General features: G+C 47.8%; 1 protein-coding gene across 1 annotated transcript in view; it reads left to right on the top strand.

The window, feature by feature from the left end:
• LOC140399459 (membrane-associated guanylate kinase, WW and PDZ domain-containing protein 3-like) overlaps nt 1-25,049 on the top strand; it is a 259,100-nt gene that overhangs the window by 163,867 nt on the left and 70,184 nt on the right. The window contains exons 13-15 of the mRNA XM_072489036.1: nt 3,040-3,076; nt 8,198-8,374; nt 12,184-12,322. Of these exons, the coding sequence (XP_072345137.1) occupies nt 3,040-3,076; nt 8,198-8,374; nt 12,184-12,322 (353 nt within the window). The remainder of the gene's footprint in view (nt 1-3,039; nt 3,077-8,197; nt 8,375-12,183; nt 12,323-25,049) is intronic.

Below are 25,049 nucleotides of genomic sequence, written 5' to 3'. Positions count from 1 at the left end.
AGACTTACCCTTCACGAATCCGTGTTGACTATCCCGGATTAAGCTGCATCTTTCCAAATGGTCATAAATCCTATCCTTCAAGACCTTTTACATTAACTTACCGACCACCGAAGTAAGACTAACCAGCCTATAATTACCAGGGTCATTCCTATTCCCTTTCTTGAACAGAGGAACAACATTTGCCACTCTCCAGTCCTCTGGCACTATCCCCGTGGACAGTGAGGACCCAAAGATCAAAGCCAAAGGCTCTGCAATCTCATCCCATGCCTCCCAAAGAATCCTTGGATATATCCCATCTGGCCCAGGGGACTTGTCGACCCTAAGGTTTTTCATAATTGCTAATACATCCTTCCTCAGAACATCTACCTCCTCCAGCCTACCCGCCTGTATCACACTCTCATCCTCAAAAACACGGCCCCTCTCCTTGGTGAACACTGAAGAAAAGTATTCATTCAACGTCTCTCCTATTTCTTCTGACTCCATGCACAAGTTCCCACTACTGTCCTTGACCGGCCCTAACCTCACCCTGGTCATTCTTTTGTTTCTCACATAAGAGTAAAAAGCCTTGGGGTTTTCCTTGATCCGACCCCCAAGGACTTCTCATGCCCCCTCCCAGCTCTCCTAAGCTCTTTTTTTTAGCTCATTCCTTGCTACCTTGTAACCCTCAAGCGACCCAACTGAACCTTGTTTTCTCATCCTTGTATACGCTTCCTTTTTCCTCTTGACAAGACATTCAACCTCTTTTGTGAACCATGGTTCCCTCACACGGCGATTTCCTCCCTGCCTAACAGGGACATACCTATCAAGGACACGCAGTATTTGTTCCTTGAACAAGCTCCACTTTTCATTTGTGCCTTTCCCTGACAGTTTCTGTTCCCATCTTATGCTCCCTAATTCTTGCCTAATCGCATCATAATTACTCCTCCCCCAATTATAAACCTTGCCCTGCCGTATGGCCCTATCCCTCTCCATTGCAATCGTGAAAGACACCGAATTGTGGTCACTATCTCTAAAGTGCTCTCCCACAAACAAATCTAACACTTGGCCCGGTTCATTACCCAGTACCAAATCCAATGTGGCCCCACCTCTTGTCGGCCTATCCACATATTGTGTCAGGAAACCCTCCTGAACACGCTGTACAAAAACTGTTCCAGAGAAGGTTCACTAGGTTGATCCCAGGTATGGAGGGATTTTCTTATGAGGAGAGGGTGAGTAGGTTGAGCCTGTACTAATTGAGTTTAGAAGACTGAGAGGCGACGTTATGGAGAGATATAGGATTTTCAGGAGGCTTGACAGGGTAGATGCTGAGTGTTATTTCCTCTTGTGGGAGAGTCTAGAACAGTGTTCTTCAAACTTTTTTTCCGGGGACCCATTTTTGCCAACCGGCCAACCTTCGGTACCCACACCGGCCGACCTTCGCGACCCACGCCGGCCGACCTTCGCGACCCACGCCGGCCGACCTTCGCGACCCACGCCGGCCGACCTTTGCGGCCCACGCCGGCCGACCTTCGCGACCCACGCCGGCCGACCTTCTCGACCCACGCCGGCCGACCTTCTCGATCACGCCGGCCGCCCTGCGCGACCCACGCCGGCCGACCTTCGCGACCCACGCCGGCCGACCTGCGCGACCCACCATTTTCTCTTGCCTTGTTTGCTGCTGACAAAAATGGAGGAAATGGTTTTGGGTCCCTTTGGCCCTCGTACACGCTGCTCCAATGGAACCTGTTGGATGAAGGTGAAGCCTTCTGGTGTCGGAAAGTAAGGAGTCTCCATCTGTCCAAAATTCTGAATTTTTTTCCTGTAAAATTTTATCAAATAAACCCCCCCCCCGAACTTGTAAAAAAAAGAGTAAAATAAATGAAAAAAATGAATAAAACCCCCCCAAACTTGTAAAAAAAATAAAATAAATGAATAAAAACCACTACAGAGCTAGTAAAACAAAAAGCTGCAACCGTTTAAAAAAATAGCGGCCGCACTGCGCATGCGTGCCCGATTATCGGCGCGCACTGCGCATTTGCAAACATGCACAATCGCGCATGCACAATGCGGCCAAATTTTTTTAAAAACATGTTCGCAGCCGTTTGCAGCCGGCGTTATGAAAAGCTGCCTGCTGCGCGGGGATTTGCGCGATCGGGAGCGCTGCGGACAACTGCTCCGCGACCCTCCCGACACCCGCCCGCGACCCACCCGCGGGTCGCGCCTCCGACTTTGAAGAACACTGGTCTAGAACCAGAGGGCATAATCTCAGAGAAATGAGGCCTCCAATTTAAGACTGGGATGAAGAGGAATTTCTTCTCTCAGAGGAGAGTGAATCTGTGGAATTCTTTACCACAGAGAGCGGTAGAGGCTGGGTCATTAAATATGTTCAAGGCATATGCATGAGTGGGTTTTTTCCGGAAGTGGAGGGCAAATGTGAACGGTGCCAAGGGGCCTGGCCAACCATACCCAACCATGTTCTGGTCTTGCACCAGACTTACCGGGTACTGGACCGCCTTTTTTGAGGCCATGTCCTGGATTGTAGGGGTGAGGATGCAGCTGTGCCTACTGGTGACGGTGTTCTGGGTTTTGGAACAGCCAGAACTATTCAGAGGGAGAGGGGCAGATGCCCTAAACTTTGTCCTCCTGATTGCCCGCCGGAGACTCCTGCTCGGCTGAAGATCGGCTGCTTCAGCCAAGGCATATATATTTTACGCTGATATTGTAAAGATCTCTGTTATTGTTTAATGTTCCCTGCAATGTAACTATCAAATGTAAACCAATAAAAACTTTTTTAATAAAGTATGTTCAAGGCTGAGAGAGACAGATTTTTAATTACTGAGGCAACCAAGGGTTATGGGGATAAGGCAGGAAAGTGGAGTTGAGCTCATTGAATGGCGGAGCGGATTCGATGGGCTGAATGGCCGACTTTTGCTCGCATGTCTGATGCCAATGTGGCCAGGGTAAGGAGGGGCCAGGGACTGGGAGGACACCATATGACGCACAGTCATTAACAGATGCAACTTTAACTCCAATAATTGTTTATTTCCTCCCCCCTCACAGCTCGAGACTGAAGCTGAGTAGCTATCAACCTGATCAGGTAAGAACTCTCTCCACCTAAGACAAGGCCAGGGTAAGGAGAGAGTGAGGAGAGGGGAGGGGATGGAGGTGGATAGTGTGAGGAGAGAATAAGGGAGGAATGTAAATTGTAAAGAGGACATAAGGAGGCTACAAAAACAATAAAGATGGGTTCATTGAGTGGGCAAAAACTCTGACAAATGGAGTGGGAAAATGTGTAATTGTCCATTCTGGCAGAACAAAAGCTTATTATCTAAATGGCAAGAGATTGCAGAGCTCTGAGGGGCAGAGGGATCTGGGTGTCCTAGTTAATGAATCACAAAATGACTGGTATACAGGTACAGCCAGTAATTAGGAAAGCTCACAGAATGTCATCATTTATTGTGAGGGGAATTGATGCAAAACGTAGGGAGGTTATGATTCAGTTGTACTTGACGATGGTAATAATAATCTTTATTAGTGTCACAAGTAGGCTTACATTTACTGCAACAAAGTTACTGTGAAAATCCCCTAGTTGCCACACTGCGGCGCCTGTTCGGGTACACTGAGGGAGAATTTAGAATGTCCAATTCACCTAACAAGCACCTCTTTCGGGACTTGTGGGAGGAAACTGGAGCACCCGGAGAAAACCCACGCAGACAAAGGGAGAACATGCAGACTCCGCACGGACAGTGGTCCAAGCCGGAGTGTTACAGTGAGGGTGTGGGGTATGTTCGGTTCGATTCCCGGCTTGGGTCACTGTCTGTGCTGAGCCTGCACAGAGTCTGTACCCGAACTGGTGGTGGAATGTGGCGACAAGGGGCTTTTCACAGTAACTTCATCGCCTACTTATGACAATAAAGATTGTTATTATTATTTGTTTCCTCTGCCTTCCTGGCGATTGCTTGCCTTGTCGAAGCTCTGAGTAGAGTGAGTGCTTTGGGAGTCGCGTGTCAGGCATGTGGAGGATATGGCCCACCCAGTGAAGGTGGTCGAGAGCGTGGCCAACACTTCGATGCTGGGTTGAGTGAGAAGACTGAAGGGTGCGCCTATCCTGCCAATGGATTTGCTGGATCTTGCAAAGGAAGTACCACTGTTGCTTCTCCAGGGTTTTGAGGTGCCGCTGTACAGAGCCCACGTCTATGACCTATATAGGAAGGCAGGTATCAAGACTGGTCTGTAGATCATGACCTTGGTTCTGGGCCTGAGATCCTGGTCTTCAAACACTCTCTTCCTCAGGCGATGGAAGCAGGGGATAAAGTAAGGAGAAAGAGGAGAAGGGAGTGAGGGATAATGCCAGGAGAGAGACGCGAGAGACAGCTGAGAGGAGTGGGGGACGCAGAAAGGAATGGGGAGTTGCGGTATATCACCGTGTTATGGTGAGGTGTTTGGGATATTTCAGTGTTACAGTGAGTGTTGTGTGGGATACATCAATGTTACAATGAGGGATGTGGGATATATTGGTGTTACAGTGAGGGATGTGGGATATTCCAGAGTTACAGTGAGGGTTGTGGGATATTTCAGAGTTACAGTGAGGGGTGTGGGATATTTCAGAGTTACAGTGAGGGGTGTGGGATCTATCCGTGTTACAGTGAAGAATGTGTAATATATCAGAGTGTTACAGTGAGGGGTATGGGGTATATCAGAGTGTTACAGTGAGAGTGTGGGGTATATCAGTGTTACAGTGAGGAGTGTGGGGTATATCAGTGTTACAGTGAGAGTGTGGGGTATATCAGTGTTACAGTGAGGGTGTGGGGTATATCAGAGTGTTACAGTGAGAGTGTGGGGTATATCAATGTTACAGTGAGAGTGTGAGGTATATCAGAGTGTTACAGTGAGGAGTGTGGGGTATATCAGTGTTACAGTGAGGGTGTGGGGTATATCAGTGTTACAGTGAGGGATGTGAACAAAAAAAAACAAAGAAAATTACAGCACAGGAACAGGCCCTTCGGCCCTCCCAGCCTGCGCCGATCCAGATCCTTTATCTAAACCTGTCTTCTATTTTCCAAGGATCTACTTCCCTCAGTTTCTCGCCCGTTCATATATCTGTCTGGATGCATCTTAAATGATGCTATCGTGCTCGCCTCTACCACCTCCGATGGCAAAGCGTTCCAGGCACCCACCATCCTCTGCGTAAAAAACTTTCCCGCACATCTCCCTTAAACTTTCCCCCTCACCTTGAAATCGTGACCCCTTGTAATTGACACCCTCACTCTTGGAAAAAGCTTGTTGCTATCCACCCTGTCCATACCTCTCATAATTTAGTAGATGTCAATCAGGCCCCGTCTTTCCAACGAAAACAATCCTAATCTACTCAACCTTTCTTCATAGCTAGCACCCTCCATACCAGGCAGCATCCTGGTGAACCTCCTCTGCACCCTCTCTAAAGCATCCACATCCTTCTGGTAATGCGGTGACCAGAACTGCACGCAGTATTCCCAATGTGGCCTAACCAAAGTCTTATACAACTGTAACATGACCTTCCGACTCTTGTACTCAATACCCCGTCCGATGAAGGCAAGCATGCTGTATGCCTTCTTGACCACTTTATCGACCTGCGTTGCCACCTTCAGGGTACAATGGACATGAACTCCCAGATCTCTCTGTACATCAATTTTCCCCAGGACTCTTCCATTGACCGTATAGTCCGCTCTTGAATTAGATCTTCCAAAATGCATTACCTCGCATTTGCCTGGATTGAACTCCATCTGCCATTTCTCTGCCCAACTCTCCAATCTATCTATATTTTACTGTATTCTCTGACAGTCCTCCTCACTATCTGCAACTCCACCAATCTTAGTATCATCTGCAAACTTGCTAATCAGACCACCTATAACTTCGTCCAGATCATTTATGTATATCACAAACAACAGTGGTCCGAGCACGTATCCCTGTGGAACACCATTAATCACCTTTCTCCATTTTGAGACACTCCCTTCCACCACTACTCTCTGTCTCCTGTTGCCCAGCCAGTTCTTTATCCATCTAGCTAGTACACCCTGAACCCTATACGACTTCACTTTTTCCATCAACCTGCCATGGGAAACTTTATCAAACCCCTTACTGAAGTCCATGTATATGACATCTACAGCCCTTCCCTCATCAAATAACTTTGTCACTTTCTCAAAGAATTCTATTAGGTTTGTAAGACATGACCTTCCCTGCACAAAACCATGCTGCCTATCACTGATGAGTCTATTTTCTTCCAAATGTGAATAGATCTTATCCCTCAGTATCTTCTCCAACAGTTTGCCTACCACTGACGTCAAGCTCACAGGTCTATAATTCCCTGGACTATCCCTGCTACCCTTCTTAAACAAAGGGATAACATTAGCAATTCTCCAGTCCTCCGGGACCTCACCCGTGCTCCAGGATGCTGCAAAGATATCTGTTAAGGCCCCAGCTATTTCGTCCCTCGCTTCCCTCAGAAACCTGGGATAGATCCCATCCGGACCTGGGGACTTGTCCACCTTAATGCCTTTTAGAATACCGAAAACTTCCCCCTTCCTTATGCCGACCTGACCGAGAGTATTTAAACATCCATCCCTAGCCTCAACATCCGTCATGTCCCTCTCCTTGATGAATACCGATGCAAAGTACTCATTAAGAATCTCACCCATTTCCTCTGACTCCACGCACAAATTCCCTGTTTTGTCTTTGAGTGGGCCAATCCTTTCTCTAGTTACCCTCCTGCTCCTTATATATGAATATATCAATGTTACAGTGTGGGATATATCAATGTTACAGTGAGGGATATATCAATGTTACAGTGAGGGATGTGGGGTATATCAGAGTGTTACAGTGAGGGTGTGGGGTATATCAGAATGTTACAGTGAGGGTGTGGGGTATATCAGAATGTTACAGTGAGGGTGTGGGGTATATCAGAATGTTACAGTGAGGGTGTGGGGTATATCAGTGTTACTGTGAGGGGTGTGGGGTATATCAGAGTGTTACTGTGAGGGGTGTGGGGTATATCAGTGTTACAGGGAGGGTGTGGGGTATATCAGAATGTTACAGTGAGGGTGTGGGGTATATCAGAATGTTACAGTGAGGGTGTGGGGTATATCAGAGTGTGACAGTGAGAGGTGTGGGGTATACCAGTGTTACAGTGAGGGGTGTGGGATATATCAGTGTGGTGCAGTAAGGGGGGTGGCATATATCTGTGTTACAGTCAGGGGTGTGGGATATATCAGTGTGGTGCAGTGAGGGGTGTGGCATATATCTGTGTTACAGTGAGGGGTGTGGGATATATTAATGTTACAGTGAGGGGTGTGGGATATATTAATGTTACAGTGAGGGGTGTGGGATATATTAATGTTACAGTGATGGGTGTGGGATATATTAATGTTACAGTGAGGGGTGTGGGATATATTAATGTTACAGTGAGGCGTGTGGGATATATTAATGTTACAGTGAGGGGTGTGGGATATATTAATGTGACAGTGAGGGGTGTGGGATATATTAATGTTACAATGAGGGGTGTGGGATATATTAATGTTACAGTGAGGAGTTTGGGGTATATCAGTGTTACAGTGAGGGGTGTAGGATATATTAATGTGACAGTGAGGGGTGTGGGATATATTAATGTTACAATGAGGGGTGTGGGATATATTAATGTTACAGTGAGGAGTTTGGGGTATATCAGAGTGTTACAGTGAGGGGTGTGGGATATATCAGAGTGTTACAGTGAGGGGTTTGGGGTATATCAGTGTTACAGTGAGGGGAGTGGGGTATATCAGAATGTTACAGTGAGGGGTGTGGGGTATATCAGAGTGTTACAGTGAGGGGTTTGGGGTATATCAGTGTTACAGTGAGGGGTGTGGGGTATGTCAGTGTTTCCGTGAGCGGTGTGGGGTATATCAGTGTGTTACAGTGAGGGGTGTGGGGTATATCAGAGTGTTACAGTGAGGGGTGTGGGATATTTCAGAGTGTTACAGTGAGGGGTGTGGGGTATATTAGAGTGTTACAGTGAGGGGTGTGGGATATATTGTTACAGTGAGGGATTTGGGGTATATCAGTGTGTTACAGTGTGTCGGCGATAGTACAAGGTGAGGTGGTGAGGGATGGATGGGGGAAGGGCTGCCACTATACGTCCTGCTCATTTCTCATTGTTTTGTTATTCTCCCTTCGCCTCTGCCCATCCATCTCTGTCAATCACCGTCAGTCTCTCTCTCTCTGTCACTCACACCCATGCAAGGGCTCTGAGCTTTACACAGTGGATCTCAAACGCAGCCCAACAGGATTTGGATTCAGTGTTCGTGGTGGCTGTGAATACGACATGGACCTCTACATTATGGGGCTAATCGTTGGGGGCCCAGCCATGACAAGTGGAAAGATCAGGGTAAGGAAAGCATCATGGAGTTACTGTGAGGTGTGTGGGGTATATCAGAGTGTTAAAGTGAGGGATGTGGGGTATATCAGAGTGTTACAGTGAGGGGTGTGGGGTATATCAGAGTGTTGCAGTGAGGGGTGTGGGATATATCAGATTGTTACAGTGAGGGGTGTGGGATATATCAGTGTTACAGTGAGGGGTGTGGGGTATATCAGAATGTTACAGTGAGGAGTGTGGGATATATCAGAATGTGACCCTGAGGTGTGTGGGGTATATCAGAGTGTTACAGTGACGGGTGTGGGGTATGTCAGCATGTTACTGTGAGGGGTACGGGATATATCAGAGTGTTACAGTGAGGGGTGTGGGATATATCAGTGTTACAGTGAGGGGTGTGGGGTATATCAGTGTTACTGTGAGGGGTGTGGGATATATCAGTGTTACAGTGAGGGGTGTGGGATATATCAGAGTGTTACAGTGAGGGGTGTGGGGTATATCAGTGTTACTGTGAGGGGTGTGGGGTATATCAGTGTTACAGTGAGGGGTGTAGGGTATATCAGAGTGTTACAGTGAGGGGTATGGGGTATATCAGTGTTATAGTGAGGGGTGTGGGATATATCAGTGTTACAGTGAGGAGTCTGGGGTATATCAGAGTGTTACAGTGAGGGGTGTGGGATATATAAGTGTTACAGTGAGGGGTGTGGGATATATCAGTGTTACAGTGAAGGGTGTTGGGTATATCAGAGTGTTACAGTGAGGGGTGTGGGTTGTATCAGAGTGCTACAATGAGGGGTGTAGGGTATATCAGAGTTACAGTAAGGGGTGTAGAACATAGAACATTGCAGCGCAGTATAGGCCCTTCGGCCCTCGATGTTGCGCCAACCTGTGAAACCACTCTAAAGTCCACCTACACTATTCCCTTATCATCCATATGTCTATCCAATGACCATTTGAATGCCCTTAGTGTTGGCAAGTCCACTACTTTTGCAGGCAGGGCATTCCTCGCACTTACTACTCTCTGAGTAAAGAACCTACCTCTGACATCTGTCCTATATCTATCTCCCCTCAATTTAAAGCTATGTCCCCTCGTGCTGGACATCACCATCCGAGGAAAAAGGCTCTCACTGTCCACCCTATCCAATCCTCTGATCATCTTGTATGCCTCAATTAAGTCACCTCTTAACCTTCTTCTCTCTAACGAAAACAGCCTCAAGTCCCTCAGCCTCTCCTCATAAGATCTTCCCTCCATACCAAGCAACATTCTGGTAAATCTCCTCTGCACCCTTTCCAATGCTTCCACATCCTTCCTATAATGCGGCGACCAGAATTGCACGCAATACTCCAAATGCGGCCGCACCAGAGTTTTGTACAGCTGCAACATGACCTCATGGCTCCGAAACTCAATCCCTCTACCAATAAAAGCTAACACACCGTACGCCTTCTTAACAACCCTCTCAACCTGGGTGGCAACTTTCAGGGATCTATGTACATGGACACCGAGATCTCTCTGCTCATCCACACTGCCAAGAATCTTACCATTAGCCCAGTACTCTGGCTTCCTGTTATTCCTTCCAAAATGAATCACCTCACACTTTTCTGCATTAAACTCCATTTGCCACCTCTCAGCGCAGCGCTGCAGCTTATCTATGTCCCTCTGTAACTTGTAACATCCTTCCGCACTGTCCACAACTCCACCGACTTTAGTGTCATCTGCAAATTTACTCACCCATCCTTCTACGCCCTCCTCCAGGTCATTTATAGAAATGACAAACAACAGTGGCCCCAAAACAGATCCTTGTGGTACACCACTAGTAACTGGACTCCAGTCTGAACATTTCCCATCAACCACCACCCTTTGTCTTCTTCCAGCTAGCCAATTTCTGATCCAAACTGCTAAATCACCCTGAATCCCATGCCTCTTTATTTTCTGCAGTATCCTACCATGGGGAACCTTATCAAACACTTTACTGAAATCCATATACACCACATCAACTGCTTTACTCTCATCCACCTGTTTAGTTACCTTCTCAAAGAACTCAATAAGGTTTGTGAGGCACGACCTACCCATCACAAAACCGTGTTGACTATCTCTACTCAAATTATTCCTTTCCAGATGATTATACATCCTATCTCTTATAAACCTTTCCAAGATTTTGCCCACAACAGAAGTAAGGCTCACTGGTCTATAATTACCGGGGTTGTCTCTACTTCCCTTCTTGAACAAGGGGACAACATTTGCTATCCTCCAGTCTTCTGGCACTATTCCTGTAGACAAAGATGACTTAAAGATCAAAGCCAAAGGCACAGCAATATCCTCCCTCGCTTCCCAGAGAATCCTAGGATAAATCCCATCCGGCCCAGGGGACTTACCTATTTTCACACTTTCCAGAATTGCTAACACTTCCTCCTTATGAACCTCAAGCCCTTCTTCAGTATTCTCCTCGACAACATTATCTTTTTCCTGTGTGAATACTGACGAAAAATATTCATTTAGCACCTCTCCTATCTCCTCGGACTCCACGCACAACTTCCCGCTACTGTCCTTGACTGGCCCTATTCTTACCCTTGTCATTCTTTTATTCCTGGCATATCTATAGAAAGCTTTAGGGTTATCTTTGATCCTACCTGCCAAAGACTTCTCGGGTCCCCTCCTGGCTCTTCTTAGCTCTCTCTTTAGGTCCTTCCTAGCTAACTTGTAACTCTCGAGCGCCCTAACTGAACCTTCATGTCTCATCTTTACATAAGCCTCCTTCTTCCTCGTGACAAGTGTTTTGACTGCTTTAGTAAACCAAGGTTCCCTTGCTCGACCAATTCCTCCCTGCCTGACAGGTACATACTCATCAAGGACACGCAGTAGCTGTTCCTTGAATAAGCTCCACATATCCATTATGCCCATCCCCTGCAGTTTTCCTCTCCATCCGATGCATCCTAAGTCTTGCCTCATCGCATCATAATTGACTTTCCCCCAGATATAACTCTTGCCCTGCGGTATATACCTATCCATTTCCATCACTAAAGTAAATGTAAACGAATTGTGGTCACTATCACCAAAGTGCTCATCTACCTCCAAATCTAACACCTGTCCTGGTTCATTACCCAGTACCGAATCCAAAATGGCCTTGCCTCTCGTTGGCCTATCTACATACTGTGTCAGGAAACCCTCCTGCACACATTGGACAAAAATGGATCCATCTAAAGTACTCAAACTATAGCGTTTCCAGTCAATATTTGGAAAGCTAAAGTCCCCCATAACAACTACCCTGTTGCTTTTGCTCCTATTGAAGCATCTTTGCAGTCCTTTCCTCTACATCTCTGGAACTTTTCGGAGGCCTATAGAAAACCCCTAACAGGGTGACCTCTCCTTTCCTGTTTCTAACCTCTGCCCATACTCCCTCAGTAGACAAATCCTCATCAAACGTCCTTTCTGCCACCATAATACTGTCCTTGACTAACAATGCCACCCCTCCCCCTCTTTTACCACCTTCCCTGAGCTTACTGAAATATCTGAACGACGGCACCTGCAACAACCATTCCTGTCCCTGCTTTATCCTTGTCTCCGAAATGGCCACAACATCGAAGTCCCAGGTACCAACCCATGCCGCAAGTTCACCCACCTTATTCCGGATGCTCCTGGCATTGAAGAAGACACACTTTAAACCACCTTCCTGCCTGCCGGTACACTCCTGCAACTTTGAAACCTTACTCATCACCTCACTACTCTCAACCTCCTGCATACTGGAGCTACAATTCAGGTTCCCAAGGCCCTGCTGAATGTGTGGGTTTTATGAACCGATTTGAAGTATTCTCTTTTCTAATTTTAGATTGGTGACCAGATAGTTGAAATTAACGATGAACGAACACAGGGAATGACACATTCTCGAGCTGTACACTTGATTAAACAGGAGCAGGAGAACATCCGGCTGGTGCTGCGCAGCGGGAATGGTCACGTTCCGGAATATAGTGAGTGGCTGAGACTGAGTATGTGGGAATACGGGTTTTAATCCTAACGGAGTTCAATTATAGACCTTGACGCTGTACTGAGAGCCTGAGAGAGCTTTCCAAACAGGGACTCTGGGCAAAGTCCTCCTTTTTTATCGCGAGAATCTCCCCATCAGAGATAGTGTTAGGGTGTTTGTGCGTATTAGTTTTGTTGTATGTGTATTTGTGTATTAGCGTCTGTGTGCGCTATCTGAGTATTAGTGTGTGTGTCTGTTTGCCCATGTGTGCCTGCGTGTTTGTCTGAATATTAGTGTGTGTGTTTGCCTATGTATTGGTGTGTTTGCCCGTGTGTGTGTATTGGTGTTTGTGTATATTGTGTATTAATATATTTCTGTATATTAGCACGCGCGTGTGTGCTATTATGTCTGTGTGTGTGTCTATATGTGTGTGTCTGTGTGTATTAGGGGAGTGTGTGTGTGTATATCGGCGATGCTGTGGGGTGGTGGTATTGTCGCTGGACTAGTAATGCACAGACCCAGGGTAATGATCTGCAGACCTGGGTTCGAATCCCACCACGGCAGGTGGTGGAATTTAAACTCAATAAAATATCTTGACTTAAACGTCTAATGATGACCATGGAACCATTGTCGGTTGTCGTAACAAACGGTGTGGCTTACTAATATCCTTCAGGGAAGAAAGTCTGCCGTCCTTACCTGGTCTGGACTGCATGTGTCTCCAGACCCAGAACAGTGTGGTTGATTCTTAAATGCCCTCTGATATGGCCCAGAACGCCACTCAGTTGTATTCAACCGCTATGAAAACACAAAAAAGGAATGAAACTGGGCTACCTGGCATTGAGCCAGGAGCCAGAAATTACAACGGCAAACCAGCCTTGTCGGCCCTGCAAAGTCCTCCTTACTAATATCTCTCACAGACTAGTTAAGCATTGAGAAGTCTTACAACACCAGCTTCAAGTCCAACAGGTTTGTTTCAAACACTAGCTTTCGGAGCACTGCTCCTTCCTCAGGTGAATGAACAGGTATGTTCCAGAAACATATATGAAATGAAAAATGAAAATGAAAATCGCTTATTGCCACGAGTAGACTTCAATGAAGTTACTGTGAAAAGCCCCTACTCGCCATATTCCGGCGCCTGTTCGGGGAGGCTGGTATGGGAATTGAACCGTGCTGCTGGCTTTAAAAGCCAGCGATTTAGCCCAGTGAGCTAAACCAGCTATATATATAGACAAATTCAAAGATGCCAGACAAGGCGTGGAATGTGAGCCTTTGCAGGCAATTAAGTCTTTACAGATCCAGAGATAGGGGTAACCCCAGGTTAAAGAGATGTGAATTGTCTCAAGTCAGGACAGTTGGTAGGATTTCGCAAGCCCAGGCTGTCAGGGATCTCGTCAATGCCAGATTCATCAGTCATATTCACAAGTCAGCCCCGAACGTCAGCCAAGCACAATGCAACGCCATCCGCACTCTCAGGACCAACCGCAACATAGTCATCAAACCAGCAGACAAAGGAGGGGCCACCATCATACTGAACAGAACGGACTACTGCAAAGAAGTATACCGACATCTCAACAACCAGGAACACTACAGACAGTTACCCGCAGATCCGACCAAGGAACACACCGGCCAATTCAACAGACTGATCAAGACCTTCGATCCAGATCTTCAGAGCACCCTACGTGCTCTCATCCCACGTACTCCCCGCATTGGAGATCTCTACTGCCTCCCGAAAATACACAAGGCCAACACACCAGGCCGTCCTATCGTTTCAGGCAATGGGACCCTGTGTGAGAACCTCTCTGGCTACATCGAGGGCATCTTGAAACCCATCGTACAGGGTACGCCCAGCTTCTGTCGCGACACGACGGACTTGCTACAGAAACTCAGCACCCATGGACCAGTTGAACCAGGAACATTCCTCGTCACAATGGACGTCTCGGCACTCTACACCAGCATCCCCCATGACGACGGCATTGTTGCAACAGCCTCAGTACACAACTGCCAATCTCCAGACGCAATTCTGCAACTCATCCGCTTCATTCTGGATCACAACGTCTTCACCTTCGACAACAAGTTCTTCATCCAGACGCACGGAACAGCCATGGAGACCAAATTTGCACCTCAATATGCCAACATCTTCATGCACAAGTTTGAATAAGACCTCCTCACCGCACAGGACCTTCAACTGATGTTATACACCAGATACATCGATGACATTTTCTTCCTTTGGACTCACGGCGAAGAATCACTGAAACGACTACACGATGACATCAATAAATTCCATCCCACCATCAGACTCACCATGGACTACTCTCCAAAATCAGTTGCATTCTTGGACACACTCATCTCCATCAAGGACGGTCACCTCAGCACTTCGCTTTACCGCAAGCCCACGGATAACCTCACGATGCTCCACTTCTCCAGCTTCCACCCCAAATACATGAAAGAAGCCATCCCCTTTGGACAAGCCCTCCGTATACACAGGATTGGCTCAGACGAGGAGGAGCGTAACAGACATCTCCAGACGCTGAAAGGTGCCCTCGTACAAACGGGATATGGCGCTCGACTCATCGATCGACAGTTCCAATGCGCCACAGCAAAAATCCGCACAGACCTCTTCAGAAGACAAACACAGGACACAATCGACAGAATACCCTTCGTTGTCCAGTACTGTCCCGGAGCGGAGAAACTACGACATCTTCGCAGCCTTCAACACGTCATCGATGAAGATGAACATCTTGCCAATGTCATCCCCACCCTCCTTGTGTGGCTTAGATAGGGTGGACGTAGGGAAGTTGTTTCCATTAGCAGGGGAGACTAGGACCCGGGGGCACAGCCTTCAAACAACCGTGCAACCTCAAACAAACTATTGTTTGCAGCAAACTACCCAGCCTTCAGAACAGCGACCACGACACCACACAACCCTGCCATGGCAATCTCTGCAAGACGTGCCAGATCATCGACCTGGATACCACCATTACACGTGAGAACACCACCCACCAGGTACACGGTACATACTCGTGCGACTCGGCCAACGTTGTCTACCTCATACGCTGCAGGAAAGGATGTCCCGAAGCGTGGTACATTGGCGAGACCATGCAGATGCTGCGACAATGAATGAACGGACATCGCGCGACAATCACCAGGCAGGAATGTTCCCTTCCAGTCGGGGAACACTTCAGCAGTCAAGGGCATTCAGCCTCTGATCTCCGGGTAAGCGTTCTCCAAGGCGGCCTTCAGGACGCGCGACAATGCAGAATCGCCGAGCAGAAACGTACAGCCAATTTCCGCACACATGAGTGCGGCCTCAACCGGGACCTGGGATTCATGTTGCATTACATTCATCCCCCACCATCTGGCCTGGGCTTGCGAAATCCTACCAACTGTCCTGGCTTGAGACAATTCACACCTCTTTAACCTGGGGTTACCCCTATCTCTGGATCTGTAAAGACTTAATTACCTGCAAATGCTCGCATTCCAAGCATTGTCTGTCATCTTTGAATTTGTCTATATATATATATATATATATGTTTCTGGAACATACCTCTTCATTCACCTGAGGAAGGAGCAGTGCTCCGAAAGCTAGTGATTGGAAACAAACCTGTTGGACTTTAACCTGGTGTTGTAAGACTTCTTACTGTGCTCACCCCAGTCCAACGCCGGCATCTCCACATCATGACTAGTTAAGCAATAGCCTGACACAGCCACATTCACAGAATCAGACAATGCCCCAGAGATCATTATCATTCCTGGGTATGTCCTGTCTCACCGGCAGGACAGACAGAGGAATGGTGGAGCCACAGTGGTATACACTCAGGAGTTTCTCAGCATGCTCTCAACATCAACTCTGGACCCTATAAAGTCTCATGGCTTCAGGTTAAACATGGGAAAGAAAACCTCCTGCTGTTTACCACATACCGGCCACCATCAGCTGATGAAGCAGTCCTCCTCCATGTTGAGCACCACTCGGAGGAAGCACTGAGGGTGGCAAGGGCACAGAATATACTCTGGGTGGGGGATTTCAATGTCCATCATCAAGAGTGCCTCGATAGTACCAAACTGGCCGGGTCCTAACGGACATAGCTGCTAGACTGGGACTGCAGCAGGTGGTGAGGGAACCAATATGGGGGAGAAACAGACTTGACCTCATCCTTACCAACCTGTCTGCTGCAGATGCATCTGTCCATGACTGTATCGGTACTCACAATCCTTGTGGAGTCAAAGTCGTCTTCACATTGAAGATGCCCTCCATCTTGGTTGGCACTACCACCGCTAAATGGGATAGATCCAGAATTGATCTGGCAACGCAAGACTGAGCATTGTACTCAACCGCAACCTCTAACCTCCTGGCCTGGCATATCCCCCATTCTACCATTACCACCAAGCCAGGGGATCAACTCTGGTTCAATGAAGAGGGCAGGGGAGCATGCCAGGAGCAACACCAGAGGAGCATGCCTGGAGCAACACCAGGGGAGCATGCCAGGAGCAACACCAGGGGAGCATGCTAGGAGCAACACCAGGGGAGCATGCCAGGAGCAACACCAGGGAGCATGCCAGGAGCAACACCAGGGGAGCATGCTAGGAGCAACACCAGGGGAGCATGCCAGGAGCAACACCAGAGGAGCATGCCAGGAGCAACACCAGGGAGCATGCCAGGAACAACACCAGGGGAGCATGCTAGGAGCAACACCAGGGGAGCATGCCAGGAGCAACACCAGGGAGCATGCCAGGAGCAACACCAGGCATATGTAAAAATGTGATGACAATCTGGTGAAGCTACAACATGGGCATACTTGTGTGCCAAACAGCATAAGCAGCAACTGATAGACAGAACTAAGCAATTCCACAGAAGACACATCAGATCTAAGCTCTGTAGTCCAGCCACATCCAGTCATGAATTGTGGTGGACAATTAAACAACTCACTGGGGGAGGAGGCTCCACAAATATCTCCAACCTCAATAATGAAGGAGCCCAGTGCATATGTGTAAATGACAAGGCTGAGGCATTCGCAACAATTTTCAACCAGAAGTGTTGAGTGGATGATCCATCTCGGCCTCCTCTAAGAGGTCCCCAGCATCATAGGTGTCAGTATTTAGCCAATACGATTCACTCAACATGATATCAAGGAATGGCTGAAGGCAGTGGATACTGCTACGGCTATGGGCCCTGGCGATCTGGAGGTTCCCCTCCAAGTCACTCATCACCCAGACCTGGAAATCCATCGCCGTTCCTTCAATGTCACTGGGTTAAAGTCCTGGAACTCCCTCCCTAACAGCATAGTTGGTGTACCTACATCTCAGTGACAGCAGTGGTTTAAGAAGGCAGCTCACCACCTTCTGAAGGGCGATTAGGGATGGATAATAAATGTTGGCCTAACCAGTGTTGCCCACATCCCGGAAATAATTTATTATAAATTAATGTTAGTGTATGTGTTTGTTTGTGTGTATTGTATTTTTGTTTGTGTGTATTGTGTATTTGTTTGTATGTATCAGTGTGATGTGTGTGTTTGTGTGTATTAGTGTGATGTGTGTGTTTGTGTGTATTAGTGTAATGTGTGTGTGTTTGTATGTATCAGTGTGATGTGTGTTTGTCTATATTAGTGTGATGTGTGTCTGTGTTTGTGTGTATTAGTGTTATGTGTTTGTGTGTATTAGTGTAGGTATATTTGTGTGATATGTTTGTGTGTATTACTGTGAGTGTATTTGTGTGTATTAGTGTGGGTGTGTTTGTGTGTATTAGTGTGATGTGGGTGTGATACTTGTGTGTATTAGTATGATGTGTGTGTATTAGTATGATGTGTGTGTATTAGTATGATGTGTGCGTGTGTGTTTGTGTGTATTAGTGTTATGTGCTTGTGTGTATTAGTGTGGGTGTCCAATGCCAGGACTTGGTGATCATGGAAGGAGCGTTCACAACGCGGTTCACGATAGCTCGGGACTGCTTTCCCTGGTTTAAACAGTGTGTGGAGATACGTTTGTGGGCAGCATGGTAGCACAGTGGTTAGCACAGTTGCTTCACAGCTCCAGGGTCTCAGGGTCGATTCCCATTTGGGTCACTGTCTGTGTCGAGTCTGCGTGTTCTCCCCATGTCTGCGTGGGTTACCTCCGGGTGCTCTGGTTTTCTCCCATAGTCCAAAGATGTGCGGGTTAGGTGGATTGACTATGCTAAATTGCCCTTAGTTTCCAAAACGTTAAGTGGGGTTAGGACTTGGGTAGGATGCTCTTTCCAAGGGCCGGTGCAGGCTTGATGGGCCGAATGGCATCCCTGTAAATTCTATCTTTCTATGATTAATGTGATGTGTTTGTGTGTATTAGTGTGATGTGTTTGTGTGTATTAGTGTGATGTGTTTTTGTGTGTATTAGTGTGGGTGTTTCTGCGTTTATTAGTGTGGGTGTTTTTGTGTGTATTAGTGTGGGTGTGCTTGTGTGTATTAGTGTGGTGTATTTGTGTGCATTAGTGTGATGTGTTTGTCTGTATTAGTGTGATGTGTTTTTGTGTGTATTAGTGTGGGTGTTTCTGCGTTTATTAGTGTGGGTGTTTTTGTGTGTATTAGTGTGGGTGTGCTTGTGTGTATTAGTGTGGTGTATTTGTGTGCATTAGTGTGATGTGTTTGTCTGTATTAGTGTGATGTGTTTTTGTGTGTATTAGTGTGGGTGTTTCTGCGTTTATTAGTGTGGGTGTTTCTGCGTTTATTAGTGTGGGTGTTTTTGTGTGTATTAGTGTGATGTGTTTTTGTGTGTATTAGTGTGGGTGTTTTTGTGTGTATTAGTGTGGGTGTTTCTGCGTTTATTAGTGTGGGTGTTTTTGTGTGTATTAGTGTGGGTGTGCTTGTGTGTATTAGTGTGGTGTATTTGTGTGCATTAGTGTGATGTATTCGTGTGCATTAGTGTGATTTATTTGTGTGTGTTTGTGTATTAGTGTGGGTGTGTTTGTGTGTATTAGTGTGGGTGTGTTTGTGTGTATTAGTGTGGGTGTGTTTGTGTATTAGTGTGGGTGTGTTTTCATATATTAGTGTGATAAGACCATAAGACATAGGAGCGGAAGTAAGGCCATTCGGCCCATCGAGTCCACTCCACCATTCAATCATGGCTGATTTCAACTCCATTTACCCGCTCTCTCTCCATAGCCCTTAATTCCGCGAGAAATCAAGAATTTATCAACTTCTGTCTTAAAGACACTCAACGTCCCGGCCTCCACCGCCCTCTGTGGCAATGAATTCCACGGACCCACCACTCTCTGGCTGAAGAAATTTCTCCTCATCTCTGTTCTAAAGTGACTCCCTTTTATTCTAAGGCTGTGCCCCCGGGTCCTAGTCTCCCCTGCTAATGGAAACAACTTCCCTACATCCACCCTATCTAAGCCATTCATTATCTTGTAAGTTTCTATTAGATCTCCCCTCAACCTCCTAAACTCCAATGAATATAATCCCAGGATCCTCAGACGTTCATCGTATGTTAGGCCTATGTGGGTGTGATACTTGTGTGTATTAGTATGATGTGTGTGTATTAGTATGATGTGTGTGTGTATTAGTATGATGTGTGTGTGTATGTATTAGTGTGATGTATGTTTGTGTGTATTAGTGTGATGTGTGTGTTTGTGTGTATTAGTGTGATGTGTTTGTGTGTATTAGTCTAGGTTTATATGTATGTATTAGTGTTTGTGTGTATTAGTGTGGGTGTGTTTGTGCATATTAGAACATAGAACAGTACAACCCTCGATGTTGTGCCGAGCCTTGTCCGAAACCAAGATCAAGCTATCCCACTCCCTGTCATTCTGGTGTGCTCCATGTGCTTATCCAATAACCGCTTGAAAGTTCCTAAAGTGTCCGACTCCACTATCACAGCAGGCAGTCCATTCCACACCCTAACCACTCTCTGAGTAAAGAACCTACCTCGGACATCCCTCCTATATCGCCAACCCTGAACCTTATAGTTATGCCCCCTTGTAACAGCTACATCCACCCGAGGAAATAGTCTCTGAACGTCCACTCTATCTATCCCCCTCATCATCTTATAAACCTCTATTAAGTCACCTCTCATCCTCCTCCGCTCCAAAGAGAAAAGCCGTAGCTCCCTCAACCTTTCCTCATAAGACCTATCCTCCAAACCGGGCAGCATCCTGGTAAATCTCCTTTGCACCCTTTCCAATGCTTCCACATCCTTCCTATAATGAGGTGACCAGAACTGCACACAATACTCCAAATGTGGTCTAACCAGGGTCATGTACAGTTGCACCATAACCCCATGGCTCTTAAACTCAAGCCCCCTGTTAATAAACGCAAACACACTATAGGCCTTCTTCATGGCTCTATCCACTTGAGTGGCAACCTTCAGAGATCTGTGGGCATGAACCCCAAGATCTCTCTGTTCCTCCACATTCCTCAGAACCCTGCCGTTGACCCTGTAATCCGCATTCAAATTTTTCCTACCAAAATTAATCACCTCACACTTATCAGGGTTAAACTCCATCTGCCATTTTTCAGCCCAGCTCTGCGTCTCTTTGCAGCCTACAACAGCCCTCCACCTCATCCACTACTCCACCAATCTTGGTGTCATCAGCAAATTTACTGACCCCCTCCTCCAAATCATTGATTAAAAATCATAAATAGCAGAGGACCCAGCACTGATTCCTGTGGTACACCGCTGGTAACTGGTCTCCAGTCTGAGAATTTTCCATCCCCCACCACCCTCTGTCTTCTATATGATAGCCAGTTACTTATCCAATTGGCCAAATTTCCCTCTATCCCACACCTCCTTACTTTCTTCATGAGCCGACCATGGGGAACCTTATCAAACGCCTTACTAAGATCCATGTATACGACATCAACTGCCCTACCTTCATCTACACACTTAGTTACCTCCTCAAAGAATTCAATCAAATTTGTGAGGCAAGACCTACCCTTCACAAATCCATGTTGACTATCCCGGATTAAGCTGCATCTTTCCAAATGGTCATAAATCCTATCCTTCAGGACCTTTTTCATTAACTTAACGACCACCGAAGTAAGACTAACCGGCCTATAATTTCCAGGGTCATTCCTATTCCCTTTCTTGAACAGAGGAACAACATTCGCCACTCTCTAGTCCTCTGGCACTATCCCCGTGGACAGTGAGGACCCAAAGATCAAAGCCAAAGGCACTGCAATCTCATCCCTTGCCTCCCAAAGAATCCTAGGATATATCCCATCTGGCCCAGGGGACTTGTCAACCCTAAGGTTTTTCAAAATTGCGAATACATCCTTCCTCAGAACATCTACCTCGTCCAGCCTACCCCCCTGTATCACACTCTCATCCTCAAAAGCATGGCCCCTCTCCTTGGTGAACACTGAAGAAAAGCATTCATTCAACGCCTCTCCTATCTCTTCTGACTCCATACACAAGTTCCCACTACAAACAAACAGAAAAGGAACAGGCCCTTCGGCCCTCCAAGCCCATGCCGACCATGCTGCCGGTCTGAACTAAAATCTTCTAGACTTTTGGGTCCGTATCCCTCTATTCCCATCCTATTCATGTATTTGTCAAGATGCCCCTTAAATGTCACTATCGTCCCTGCTTCCACCACCTCCTCCGGCAGCGAGTTCCAGGCACCCACAACCCTCTGTGTAAAAAAACTTGCCTCGTACATCTCCTGTAAACGGTGGGCAGCACGGTAGCACAAGTGGATAGCACTGTGGCTTCACAGCGCTAGGGTCCCAGGTTCGATTCCCTGCTGGGTCACTGTCTGTGCGGAGTCTGCGTGGGCTTCCTCCGGGTGCTCCGGTTTCCTCCCACAGTCCAAAGATGTGCGGGTTAGGTGGATTGACTATGCTAAATTGCCCTTAGTGACCAAAAAGGTTAAGTGGGGTTAGGGCTTGGGTAGGATGCTCTTTCCAAGGGCCGGTGCAGACTCGATGGGCCGAATGGTCTCCTTCAGCACAACAAATTCTATGATTCTATGATTAATGTGATGTGTTTGTGTGTATTAGTGTGATGTGTTTGTGTGTATTAATGTGATGTGTTTGTGTGTATTAGTGTGATGTGTTTGTGTGGGTGTTTTTGTGTGCATTAGTGGGTCTGGGTTTGTGTGTATTTGTGTGTGTATATTAGTTTGTGTAATAGTGTGAGAGTGTTGGTGTGTGTGTGTGTTCGTGTGTCTTTTGGTGAGTGAGAGTTAGTGTTCACGTGTGCATTAATGGTGGTGCATTAGTGTGTTACAGTAGTGTGCGTCAGCAGGGTTGTACAGTGAGATTGGAACATTCTGCCTCCTGGTGGATTTGCACCATTGGCTGCACACTACTGTAGTACACTCTGTGTGGTGGGAATGGGTGGGCGAGCACAGTTCCATATGGTGGTGGAAGAGAACCACCACAAGGAGAAGTTAGGGATTGGGCAACACCATCCTGGGAACCACAAAAAGTAACCAATTACAGCCCAGTCGATCTCAGTGTGGACACAGCCTCAGGAAGCTGGTGACATTGACCACAAACCCCACATCCCTTGAGGCAGGCAGAGCACTCACTGCCCCCAAGCCCACCTATATCCCCCATCCCAGGAATGAAGGAACGCCACACTGCCGGAGGATTAGCACTGAGGGAGCGCTGTGTATTGTCGGAGGGTCAGTCCTGAGGGAACGCTGCACTGTAGGAGGGTCAGTACTGAGGGAGCTCCGCACTGTCGGAGGGTCAGTACTGAGGGAGCTCCGCACTGTCGGAGGGTCAGTACTGAGGGAGCGCTACACTGTTGGAGAGTTAGTACTGAGGGAGCGCTGCACTGTCGGAGGGTCAGTACTGAGGGAGCTCCGCACTGTCGGAGGGTCAGTACTGAGGGAGCGCTACACTGTTGGAGAGTTAGTACTGAGGGAGCGCCGCGCTGTTGGAGAATTGGTACTGAGGGAGCGCTGCACTGTCGGAGGGTCAGTACTGGGGAAGCGCCATGCTGTAGGAGAGTCAGTACTGTGGAAGCCCAGCGCTGTAGGAAGGTCAGTACTGAGGGAGCGCTGCACTGTCGGAGGGTCAGTACTGTGGAAGCCCAGCGCTGTAGGAGGGTCAGTAATGAGGGAGCACGCGCTGTAGGAGGGTCAGTACTGAGGGAGCACGCGCTGTAGGAGGGTCAGTACTGAGGTAGCCCCACGCTGTAGGAGGGTCAATACTGAGGGAGCACGCGCTGTAGGAGGGTCAGTACTGAGGGAGCCCTGAGCTGTAGGAGAGTCAGTACTGAGGGAGCCCAGCGCTGTAGGAGGGTCAATACTGAGGGAGCACGCAATGTAGGAGCGTCAGTACTGAGGAAGCCCAGTGCTGTAGGAGGGTGATTACTGAGGGAGCACGCAATGTAGGAGGGTCAGTACTGAGAAAGCCCAGCGCTGTAGGAGGATCAGTACTGAGGGAGCGCGCGCTGTAGGAGGGTCAGTACTGAGGGAGCGCTGCACTGTCGGAGTCGTTGACCGTTGATTTTCCCCTCCTTGTGGTCGGCTGGGTGTAAAGGATTTCCATGATGTTCTTTGATGTAGAGCAGTGTCCTTGAACCAATACCTATCCATCACCCACCATCATTATGAACAGATGATCTGGGTCATTAATCTTTGATCTCTGTGGGATATGTCTGGGCACAGATCGACCGCAATGCGTCCTTCATTCTAACAGTGGCTCCTTGTCAATGAAAACCCCTCTTGATGGCTCTGAGCAGCAGGAGGCTGTGCCTTTCTTCCTACCCTCCAGCTTTGCCAAGCTATTCTGACTTACTGGAAATCGTTAACTCTTTCCTTCTCTCTTCCTATCTCTCCTCTGCTGCTGATGCCTCGATCTGTCTGCTCAGCGACGGGCCCTTCCAACCTCTCCGTCTGTGTCACCAACTCCAGGCACGGTGAACCCTGTTACTTTCTCCTAGGCCGTACCGACCGGATTCGGTGCGTAGACCTGGCTCCTCCACATCCATAGTGCCATCAAACATGGGAGGGCAGAGGGAAATGGTCGAGTGTTCCCAAGGGGAATTTTCGAACGTTCCCAGGGTAAGGGGGAAAGATCAAGTGTTCCTGGGGTAGGGGGTGGGGGGATGGTCAGTGATCCTGTGGTGAGGTGAGGGAAAGGTTAAGTGTTCCCAGGACAAAAGGTCGAGTAACCCGGGAGGAGGGGGAAAGGCCGACTGTTCCCGGGCGGAATGGGGAACAATCGAGCTCTCCCGGGTGGAAAGGTCGAGTATTCCGGGGATAGATAGGGGAAAGGTCGAATGTTCCCGGGAGAGAGGGGAAAGGTTACATGTTCCTGAGGGGAGGGGGTGAAGGTCGAGTGCTCCGGGGAGAAAGGGAAAGGTTCGGTGTTTCCAGGGGGAAACTGGGAAACTGGAAAGGTTGAGTGTTCCTGGGAGGGGAGGGATATGTCACGTATTCCTGGGGGAGATGAGGAAAGGGGAAAAAGTAAAAGGTTGTGTTCCTGGGGAACGGGAAGGTCGAATGTTCCTGGGGGGGGGGGGGGGGGGGGGAAGAGGGTTTTGGGCATGGGGTTATGGTTGGGGCTGGGGGTTTGGGGGGGGCGTTGGTGGGGGATTGGGGGGGTTTGGGTAGTGGGGGGAGGGGGGGTTCAAGCTCTTACCGGAGGGAGGTGAAAGGTCATCAAGATGCATTAAATCTGGGGCATGGACAAATTTGCTCAGTTGTTACTAGTGGGCTGGAGCCAACTCCTCGTCGGTCAGTCAGTGTCAGGTTAGAGGGAGATTTTGGAGGCGATAAAGAGAGTTCAGAGTAAATATATTCCCACAAC

This window comes from Scyliorhinus torazame, chromosome 22 (genome assembly GCF_047496885.1).
Source record: "Scyliorhinus torazame isolate Kashiwa2021f chromosome 22, sScyTor2.1, whole genome shotgun sequence".
Lineage (NCBI taxonomy): Eukaryota > Metazoa > Chordata > Chondrichthyes > Carcharhiniformes > Scyliorhinidae > Scyliorhinus > Scyliorhinus torazame.
This window is presented reverse-complemented; position numbering and strand designations above follow the sequence as displayed.